This window comes from Drosophila santomea, chromosome 2L (genome assembly GCF_016746245.2).
Source record: "Drosophila santomea strain STO CAGO 1482 chromosome 2L, Prin_Dsan_1.1, whole genome shotgun sequence".
NCBI classification, from domain to species: domain Eukaryota; kingdom Metazoa; phylum Arthropoda; class Insecta; order Diptera; family Drosophilidae; genus Drosophila; species Drosophila santomea.
Window position 1 is genome coordinate 2,148,668 of NC_053016.2, and position 9,264 is coordinate 2,157,931.

The following is a 9,264-nucleotide window of genomic DNA, read 5'->3' on the forward strand; positions in this document are numbered from 1 at the left end:
CCGTTACTTGCATGCCAGTTTTGCTCTTTAACGCTCTGAAACGATTTAATCTGTGGTGTCATAGCAGTATGTTTTTAGTAGGGTTGCAACTCTGGCAGCTAAACAAATGATTCACAAACGAATTGATTTTGTTGCCGGCTGTGGGTTTAAAACTCGATAAAAACGTCAAGCAGCCATGTCGAATCCTGTGGAGGAGTGCAAGGATGAGGACCTGCCCGCAAACACGCTGGAGCACTTCACCGAACTGCAGCAGGTGCTGCAGATGATTGAAAACATAAAATCCATTGCCGCTAGCACCTTTGAAAGAGAGTTCGAGCAGTACGCCCAGGTTTTGTCCAGATATCAGGAGCAGCCCCACCTGCTGGATCCACATTTGGAGGAGTTGCTCGGCAAACTCCTCCAAAAGATTCGAAAGACAGATCTGGATACGGGAGAGCTCCATGCCGCCTTTAAGTATCTCTACATCATCTGTAAAGTTCGCACCTATAAGGTACTGGTGAAGTTTATGCCACACGAACTGAGCGATCTGGAGTTTGTCCTGGACCTGCTGGGTCAGCAGAATCCCAAGGAGTTCGAGCAGTGGGAAACACGCTACATACTGCTCCTGTGGATGTCTATCCTGGTCTTGAATCCCTTTCACATGTCGAGATTAGATGCCTATGACACCTCTCCTTCTGCTCCCACCACCAATTGCAGTCCCGTGAACCATGTCCAATCGAAGAACACCAAGATGGATCGCATCTTCGAGCTCATCCAGCTTTATGTGTCCTCCAACGACACCTGCAGCAGCATGGCTGCTTTCCTGGCCGCCAAGTATTTCATTCGCAGTGACATCAAGGATTTATATCTGGCGCGTTTTCTGGAGTGGATCATGGAGCAGCACCAAGCGGACACGGTGAATGTGAAGTTCGGCCAGCTGGCTGCAGTAGCTGCTATTTTAAAACACGGAAAGCGGGAAGATCTACTGCCGTATGCGGACAAACTTCTTCAGTGGATCACTTCCTGTCAGTACAAGGATGACAACGACTTCCTCAAGTACAAGAACTATGTAAAAATCGTCCAGAGAATCGGATTGGTTCATTTGAAGCCACGCATTGCCAGCTGGCGCTATAAAAGAGGTAAGCTTGCGTTCGTAATTCACGCATGAAACTATAATAAACCAGTTTTTACGTAGGTACTCGTTCACTGGCGACCAATCTAAACCAGACAACTGCAGCAGGTGGTGACCCAGCTGTTTTGGAGCCATCGCTAGAAGAAGGGGAGGAAATAGTGGTCCCCGATGCTATAGAAGAGGTGATCGAAGAGCTGCTCCAGGCACTCCGAAGCGGTGGAAACGATATACGCTGGAGTGCCGCTAAAGGATTAGGCAGAGTTACCAATCGCCTTCCAAAGGAGCTGGCCGATGAGGTTATAGGCTCAGTGATTGATATACTTAACCCGCTGGAACCCCACGAGGCCTGGCACGGTGCGTGCCTGGCTTTGGCAGAACTGGCAAAAAGAGGATTGCTGCTGCCACATCGATTGGAGGAGCTGGTTCCTCTCCTTATGCAGGCGCTCTTCTACGATGAGATGAAGGGCTACATGTCGGTGGGCCAGCACATCCGGGACTCAGCCTGCTACATGTGCTGGGCATTTGCCAGGGCTTACAATCCGGATGACGTGAAACCCTTTGTCCACAAAATCTCATCAGGCTTGCTGACCGTTGCCGTGTTTGATCGCGAGGTGAACTGCAGGCGGGCTGCCTCTGCCGCTTTTCAGGAAAGTGTTGGACGCTTGGGCAACTTCCCATTCGGAATCGAGATCTCCACCACGACAGACTTCTATTCCGTTGGCATCCGGCAGAATTCGTACCTAAACATCAGTGACTACATTGCACAGTTTGAGGTGTACAGGGAACCATTGATTAATCATCTAGTGCAGCATAAGGTAAACCATTGGGATCCGGCTATAAGGGAGCTGACAGCCAAAGCTCTGCATAAACTATCCCTTTGGGAGCCCGAGTACATGGCCGCTGTAGTGCTTCCACAACTGCTGGCCAAAACTGACACCATCGATATTAACTGCCGACATGGTTGTGTCTTGGCCATGGGAGAAATAACTCTGGCCCTGCGCAAACTGGAGGAAAAGTGTGATCCCCAAGTGGTTTACCTGTCCAACCAAAGGGTTGCGGAGCTCAATGAATTGATAACCACGTTCCTAGAGAAAAATTGCTATCGCGGAATGAGCGGAGAACTGATGAAATCCTGCACGAGCAACTACATAAAGAACTGCAGTCAGGCCAAGTTGCAGGCGACGCCGGAGTGTTTGGGTAGGAAAGGAGTCACTAAAGTATAGTAAGCATATCATTTAATTGTGTTTTTCTTTTCAGCTTCCTGGCAGAAAGTCATCGACTTCTGTCTGGTTACCAAATCAAACTCCATTCGGGATTGTGCGGTGGAGGCGTTCGGGGAACTGAGTGCCACCTATTACTGCTCAGATTCCAGACGCGAGGAAAACGAAGCCATAATCAGTGCTTATTTAAGGGGAGCAGAGAACGATTTGGAGGAGCACATTCGCATGGGCTACATTGCTGCTCTGGGTGTGCTCCCCTCCTATATGATCCGTACTCATCTGCCGGCTATAATGGACAGTCTGGTGAAACACTGTCTTACTCCACTGCAAGCGGTTTTGGTGGGGGAAATGGGTGATCGCGAGAACATCCAGGCATACAGGTGGAGCGAGGCAAGGACTCAGAGCGTGAGGGCCTTGACCAAGTTGGTGAAGACCGTGGGATATGGAGGGGGAATTGGTGAGTCTAAGATCATAGTTATGTTCTCAGAATGTTAACTACTCTAAGCATACACTTTCTATTTCAGACTCATTTGCTGAGCCTAAAAACTTTAACAAGGTCATCGAGTGCCTGTTGAAAGCCTTGGAAGAGTACACCCTGGACAACCGCGGTGACATTGGAGCATGGGTGAGGGAGGCGGCCATGTCATCGCTCTACGAAATTGTCACTACGTGTCCGCCTGATCTCCTCGCTCAAGAGCAAGTGCACGAGATTGTTGTGGGCTTCATGCAGCAGGCTGTGGAGAAGATTGATCGCACTCGTGGACTAGGAGGTCGTCTTTGCTGCCAGCTGATCCATCATCAGCCCAGGATCTCCCACATACGGGAGCATTCAAAACTTTTGGAAATATTTCCCGCGGATGCGGATTCCGTGCTGTGGTTATTTGCCGATCACACATTCCCCCTGTTCTGTGAGCTGCTCGCTCTGCCGGATTACTCTAAAAGAGTCCTTCTGGGTCTGAGTGCCAGCATTGGTCAACTAACTGAATCTCTTGTAAGTTGTATGGTTTGCCGTTTGGATTTAGCTTTATTAACTAAAATAATTGTTCTACAGATCAAGTATGCCTCCAGTGCCTTATTCCAATTCTTGCGTTCCAATCCTGAGACTGTTCCACGTCTCTGCTCTGAAATTGTCCAGATTTTCGAGGAGCACCTGCTAAACGAGCGCGTGACCTATCCTCTGCTCAGTTTCCTAGACATACTCATTGGATCCGGGACTGTGGAATCGGTTCTACATGATGAAGCAAATCCCTTTGCAGAGGACATCTTTAAGCTGCTAAACCTGGAGGTTAAAGGCTACAAGAAGCTGTATAAGACTGCTACCAGCATCAGTGCATTTTGCCAGCTGCTTCAGGTTCCTCGTTTGTCCAGACGCATCCTCTCCAAGCTCTCAGTATTCCTTGGACTGCAGCATGTCCATGTTCGCAAAACCGCTGCCACAAAATTATACGAAGCGTTGGCTCTTCACGGCGATGTCACCGAAGTGCCAGAGGATAATATGGATGAAATCCTAACCCTGCTCTCGGAAACGGACTGGACCCTGCCGCTGGTGGAGGTGCGTCCGCTGAGGAACCAGTTGTGCCAACTAATGGACATCAAGCCTCCCGTAAGTGGAGCAGCTGCAGCAGCCGCTTTGCAACAAGCGAATGCCGATAAATGAATTTTTAGCATTACAAGCTAGGCTTCTTATGTTCCCATAAGCATTTAATATATTAATGCACAACTTTACTGACAACATAAGTGGTATTCTTAAGAATTTGTAAGACTTCTTTGAAGTTGATATTGGCCGCACATCTTCATTTTAACTTCATTAAATTAAAACAATTAACCATGATTGTTCGTTATTTTTAATTTGTGTTTTAACACGTGTCTTTCTAAGAAAGAAATTTTAAGTTCGATTTAAAAACTTCATAAAACATTTTTCAACGTAGAACCAACGAATTTTTTATACATATATAAAATATAAATTTTATATAAATATATTTTAAAAATTTATATTTAGCTATTTTCAAGCTGAATAATTTCTCAAAGGCGCTTGGCATTTCTCCTTCTCACTGCGACGGTCACACTGAGACAGAGACAGAAAAAAACAAGACAGGCGAGGGAATGAAAAATACAAATAAATTAAACGCGGACTATCCAAAAGCAAGAAGGGATAAAGGCGGCGAGATCAATTAAACACCGCCGGACATCACACGGAGAAATTTGTCATAGAAATTGGTTCTTTTGTAAACAAAACACAAACTCGCAAAACACACGTTTCTTTCGCCGCACAACGTTGTTACGTTACACAATTGTGGATTGTGGTGTCACCTGTTCCGGAGCCAGTGTAAATCACGATGAGTATTTGGGGGGTCCGATGTCTGACGCAGAAGTTCATCCGGCAGGCGTACATCCTGGCCAACAGAAGGCTATTGGGTCCGGTGCCGCAGCGTTCGCCACCGGCGTATGGTAAGTGAGGTTATGACTGGCCAAACCGATCCGTGTTTTCATGTTTTTCCGGAGAACTAACTAGTATTTACCTTGATTTTAGCTCCTCATCGGCCGGCGCACAGCAGCCTATATCAAATGGTAAAGAAACGCACCCTCGAGGCGCGCACCAAATTGCAAGCCAACAAATATCCAAATAATCAAGTCTGCGTCACCAAGCCCTCGGCCACGCCCCCCGTTGAGGAGTACGAGACGGCGGTGGAGGCACCTGGCGTTCCCGCCTACGCCAATGCCCAGTTTCAAGCCCATTCCCCGTCGGAGCCACTCTTTAAAGTGGTACCCATTCCATTCCACTCAGTCCATTCATCATCCATTTTAGCTGGATAAGTTCGGGGATGCAAACAAGGGTATCGCGTCAAAAGTTGTAGAAAGTAAAACACTGTATTAGAAGCTCATATTTTCTTTCAAAGATTATACAAGTCGGTAGTCAATAGCATTGCCAATCTCGGACAAGCATTGTGAAATTGATTACTAGCGAAAATGTAGTGTTATTAATCCCAAACCAGTTTGCATCCCCTTTAAAGACTTACAAAGTTTCCTAACAAATATTAACTAATGCAATTCATTTCCAGGGCTTTGCTGATGTCAAGTCCGTCTGCAGTGCTAAGGATGTGTTGAAGTCAGACAGTGCAAAGCTCAGCACCAGTCAGCCCGTCCTCGATTCCTGCAAAGCGACTAATCCCTGCGACGAATTCAAGCGGAAACGTAAGGAGACCACCTGCCAGCCCTGCAACGAGGATGGCACTTCTCCCGGTAGCGGTGATGGTGGTGACGAGGAGTGCGAGTGCCGCATGAAGGACCTACGCCTTAAGTGCCTTTTGGGTGCCCTGGCTGCCCTGTTAGCCGGAGGTTTGGTATGTTTCAATCTTATAGCTAAGGGAGATCTCTAATTACTTTGCATTCATATAGCTCGCTTGGTTTGTGACGCGGGATACGGATGACAGTGAAGCCAAAAAAGCCCAGGAAGAGGAGGAGCAACGGAAACGTAGATTAATTGCTGGACTAGCTACGAGTAAGTAAACCCAAAACAAAAGTTTATTGGAATTGGTAGGATGGTAAAGATGACATAAGCTGTATGGAACTTTCTAGGCTCGAATCATTTTGTAATTCGTATGCAGATAAGCACTATCTAATGCATATCTCAAAATCATCATGATTGGATAATAATTACAAAAATATAATAACAGAGTCATTTTTAATGATAAGCCGAGGTAACTTATCGCTTTGTCTTTATGTGCAGGTCCGCCCAGTTCCGAGGACCTTCCCAAGCATGTGCCGTACCTGATTATCGGCGGCGGAACCGCTGCCTTCTCTGCTTTCCGTGCCATCAAGTCTAACGATGCAACAGCCAAGGTTTTGATGATTAGCAACGAGTTCCGCAAGCCCTACATGCGTCCTCCACTGTCCAAGGAACTGTGGTATACGCCCAATCCTAACGAGGATCCCATCAAGGACTATCGATTTAAGCAATGGACGGGATCCGAGAGAAGGTAGATTCAAATCATTTAATTGAAGCCTATTTAATTACCCCCTTTCTTGCTCACAGCTTGTTCTTTGAGCCAGATGAGTTTTTCATAGATCCCGAAGATCTGGATGATAATGCAAATGGCGGTATTGCCGTCGCTCAAGGTTTCTCTGTGAAGAAGGTGGACGCTCAAAAACGCATAGTGACATTGAACGACGGTTACGAGATAAACTACGACGAATGCCTTATTGCCACCGGCTGCTCCCCCAAGAACCTGACCATGCTCCGTGATGCGCCGCCAAGCGTGCTCGAAAAAGTAATGGTCTATCGCACACCCGATGACTTTGATCGCCTCCGAAAATTGGCAGCGGAAAAGCGTTCAATCACAATTGTTGGCAATGGATTTATCGGAAGTGAACTGGCCTGCTCTCTGGCGCACTATTCCAGAGAGAACAATGGTGGCAAAGTGTACCAGGTGTTCCAGGAAAACGCCAACATGTCAAAGGTTCTTCCAAACTACTTGAGTCGCTGGACGACGGCAAAAATGGAAGCCCAGGGTGTCTGCGTCATCCCCAATGCCAGCATTCGATCGGCAGTTCGCGATGAATCCAATTTGAAGTTGGAGTTAAACAATGGTATGACTTTAATGTCGGACGTGGTGGTTGTCTGCGTGGGCTGCACGCCAAACACGGATCTGGCGGGACCCAGCAGACTAGAGGTGGACAGAAGTCTCGGTGGGTTTGTGGTCAATGCAGAGCTGGAGGCCAGGCGGAATCTGTACGTGGCCGGTGATGCTTCCTGCTTCTTCGATCCTCTGCTGGGCAGGCGACGGGTGGAGCACCATGATCACTCGGTGGTCTCCGGTCGGCTGGCCGGCGAGAACATGACTGGAGCAAGTAAGTTGCTGCGCTTATAGTTATTAAACGAAGCAGTGTAATATTAACCGTTCCTTTTGCAGAAAAACCATATCAACATCAGAGCATGTTTTGGTCCGACCTAGGTCCAGAGATCGGGTACGAGGGTATCGGCTTGGTGGATTCTTCGCTACCCACCGTTGGTGTGTTCGCCCTGCCCTCGGACTCCGGCACGCGCGTCGACCAACTGGCTGAGTCCAGTGATTCCGAGGTGGTGGAGACCAATACGAGTTCCAACACGTCGTCGAAATCCGATGACGGGGCTAGCCCAGATGGCGTTACCTGTGATCCCGATGAGGCGGGCAACTATGGCAAGGGTGTAATATTCTACTTGAAGAACGACAAGATCGTCGGCATCCTGCTGTGGAACCTCTTCAATCGGATAGGCTTAGCTAGGACAATAATCAATCAGAATAAGAAGTATGATGACCTCAATGAGGTGGCCAAACTATTCGAGATTCACGCGTAGAGAACAGAGAGTCCCTAGGGACCAAGGAGAAGATCTGGCTATCCTGATGTGCTTATCAGCATGCACCAAACAGAAACGATCCAAACCGAATGCCTTTAACTGTGTTTACTGTGTACATTTGCAACTGCAACTAGATACGAACGGCAATGGCGCAATGCCTCAGAAATTTTAGTTTTATTATTTTTGGAATAAATCTTATTTTGTAGTCAACGACATTGATTCGGTTATGTAGCAGCCCAGTGCATATCTGCATGTAAATATTAAAAAAGTCGTAGACAAGCGGATTTCTGTTGAATTGTGTGTAACTTCGTAATAAACAAAGCGCCAAAAAGTTGTTGACAAAAAATTGACCGTAACACCTAAACTGTTTATATTATTCATTTCACTGTTGAAACACCCGCTTTTTGATCTTGAGGCACTCATTATTTAACTAATCTTAAGGGTTTTTGTCTTGATTTTTATTTAAATAAAGCGTAAGAACTTTGGAACCTCATTTTTTAATCATGTAGCCTATTTGTTTGTTTTGCGAGTTGTCACAACGTTCCTGATATAAAACTCGAAAATAGGTATTTTTCAGAATTTTCCAAGAATTGTCTTTTGAGCCATCTGCCTTCCAAAGGACTTGCACCTGGCTTATTAGGGTTAGCAAGATTAGCGGCCGAATAGGCTGAATAACGCTAGGATCAATAAAATTCGCGATATATCTGCTTAAGTAGGATCCTACCTGGCTTTTGCCTAAGGTTACTTATTAGGGCAACTGGGATTACCGGCCAATTGGTAGGTAGAGCGCAAAGGACGGGCGGTCCATAAACAGGTAAATCTTTGTGATATATAAACTTTGTGCTGAGACCAGCAGGACATCAGTTCCTTCTCGACAGTCCAATCATGAAGTACCGCATGTTGAACAAACGCAAGCAGGCGACTCCCTCGCCAGTGAGACAATCCGACACAGAAGACGTGTCCATGGCCAACCACAGTGCTTTGGAACTGGAGGCAGCAGCAGCACTCTTGTTGCTCCGCTACCAATATGATCGGCAAGTGTGCAACAACATTATATCCTACACGGAGTCCTGTTCTCCGACTCCACCGCCGGCAGTTGCCGATAACACGACGCCAAGGGATCAGACTGTTCGTCCTCCAGTCGCCAGCCAGCCGTTGAAGAAACGCTCCATACCATCGCACCTACTCAGGAGATCCCTGACACCGGCCAAATCCGAGACTTCGGTGAGCAACAAGTCGATAGTCAAGGCCAAAACAAGGACTCCAATTCCCAGTAAAGAGCGCAACTGCAACAGGTCCTTGCTCAAGTCCTGCAGAAATATGATTCGCGAGTTTTTGGACAATCAGGAGCTTATCTAAACAAAGTTAAACTACGTATCCTATTCTACATTTTTAAATTTAATCAAATCAAGATTTTAGAAATCTTCGCTAAAAACGCCACAGTGAATTGCACGATTGCAGAAAAGAACAATCAATGAATTTTTAAAAACGATGTAGCCCAGTAAATAAAAATCCCACTTAAGGCCCAAGAAAGATAAAGCCGATCCTTGGGATCTTGGATTTCACTTTTCAATTTATTTATTGCATATAAATTTGTT

At 46.7% G+C, this 9,264-nt stretch overlaps 3 protein-coding genes across 6 annotated transcripts; all 3 read left to right on the forward strand.

The window, feature by feature from the left end:
- The first annotated feature begins 12 nt into the window (after nucleotides 1-12).
- On the forward strand, nucleotides 13-4,143 carry LOC120458637 (tubulin-specific chaperone D). The gene is made up of 5 exons (XM_039646362.2): nucleotides 13-1,118; nucleotides 1,175-2,308; nucleotides 2,369-2,788; nucleotides 2,856-3,322; nucleotides 3,383-4,143. The coding sequence occupies exons 1-5, from the start codon at nucleotides 176-178 to the stop codon at nucleotides 3,986-3,988; spliced, it is 3,570 nt and encodes a 1,189-aa protein (XP_039502296.1). The 5' UTR covers nucleotides 13-175; the 3' UTR covers nucleotides 3,989-4,143.
- Nucleotides 4,144-4,386: 243 nt separating this feature from the next.
- On the forward strand, nucleotides 4,387-7,876 carry LOC120458638 (putative apoptosis-inducing factor 1, mitochondrial). 3 transcript variants are annotated; one of them, XM_039646363.2, is made up of 7 exons: nucleotides 4,387-4,779; nucleotides 4,862-5,094; nucleotides 5,391-5,672; nucleotides 5,728-5,830; nucleotides 6,059-6,308; nucleotides 6,365-7,179; nucleotides 7,242-7,876. In XM_039646363.2, the coding sequence occupies exons 1-7, from the start codon at nucleotides 4,668-4,670 to the stop codon at nucleotides 7,664-7,666; spliced, it is 2,220 nt and encodes a 739-aa protein (XP_039502297.1). In that variant the 5' UTR covers nucleotides 4,387-4,667; the 3' UTR covers nucleotides 7,667-7,876. The 3 variants fall into 3 exon arrangements, with proteins under 3 accessions (XP_039502297.1, XP_039502299.1, XP_039502298.1); XM_039646365.2 differs by having other exon boundaries at nucleotides 6,365-7,183; nucleotides 7,242-7,531; XM_039646364.1 differs by having other exon boundaries at nucleotides 4,388-4,779; nucleotides 4,862-4,899.
- Nucleotides 7,877-8,023: 147 nt separating this feature from the next.
- Nucleotides 8,024-9,231, forward strand: LOC120458640. Of its 2 annotated transcripts, none has more exons than XM_039646367.2 (2): nucleotides 8,024-8,480; nucleotides 8,531-9,231. In XM_039646367.2, the coding sequence occupies exon 2, from the start codon at nucleotides 8,552-8,554 to the stop codon at nucleotides 9,023-9,025; it is 474 nt and encodes a 157-aa protein (XP_039502301.1). In that variant the 5' UTR covers nucleotides 8,024-8,480; nucleotides 8,531-8,551; the 3' UTR covers nucleotides 9,026-9,231. The 2 variants fall into 2 exon arrangements, with proteins under 2 accessions (XP_039502301.1, XP_039502302.1); XM_039646368.2 differs by having other exon boundaries at nucleotides 8,545-9,231.
- The last annotated feature ends 33 nt before the right edge of the window (nucleotides 9,232-9,264 follow it).

Excerpts from the sequence above, each read along its gene's own strand:
- LOC120458638 (XM_039646363.2), top strand. The coding sequence starts at position 4,668 with ATGAGTATTTGGGGGGTCCGATGTCTGACGCAGAAGTTCATCCGGCAG. Across the intron at positions 4,780-4,861 it reads GCGTTCGCCACCGGCGTATG|CTCCTCATCGGCCGGCGCAC; the intron begins GTAAGTGAGGTT and ends CCTTGATTTTAG. Across the intron at positions 5,095-5,390 it reads CGGAGCCACTCTTTAAAGTG|GGCTTTGCTGATGTCAAGTC; the intron begins GTACCCATTCCA and ends ATTCATTTCCAG.
- LOC120458640 (XM_039646367.2), top strand. The coding sequence starts at position 8,552 with ATGAAGTACCGCATGTTGAACAAACGCAAGCAGGCGACTCCCTCGCCA.
- LOC120458637 (XM_039646362.2), top strand. The coding sequence starts at position 176 with ATGTCGAATCCTGTGGAGGAGTGCAAGGATGAGGACCTGCCCGCAAAC. Across the intron at positions 1,119-1,174 it reads CAGCTGGCGCTATAAAAGAG|GTACTCGTTCACTGGCGACC; the intron begins GTAAGCTTGCGT and ends GTTTTTACGTAG. Across the intron at positions 2,789-2,855 it reads GGGATATGGAGGGGGAATTG|ACTCATTTGCTGAGCCTAAA; the intron begins GTGAGTCTAAGA and ends TTTCTATTTCAG.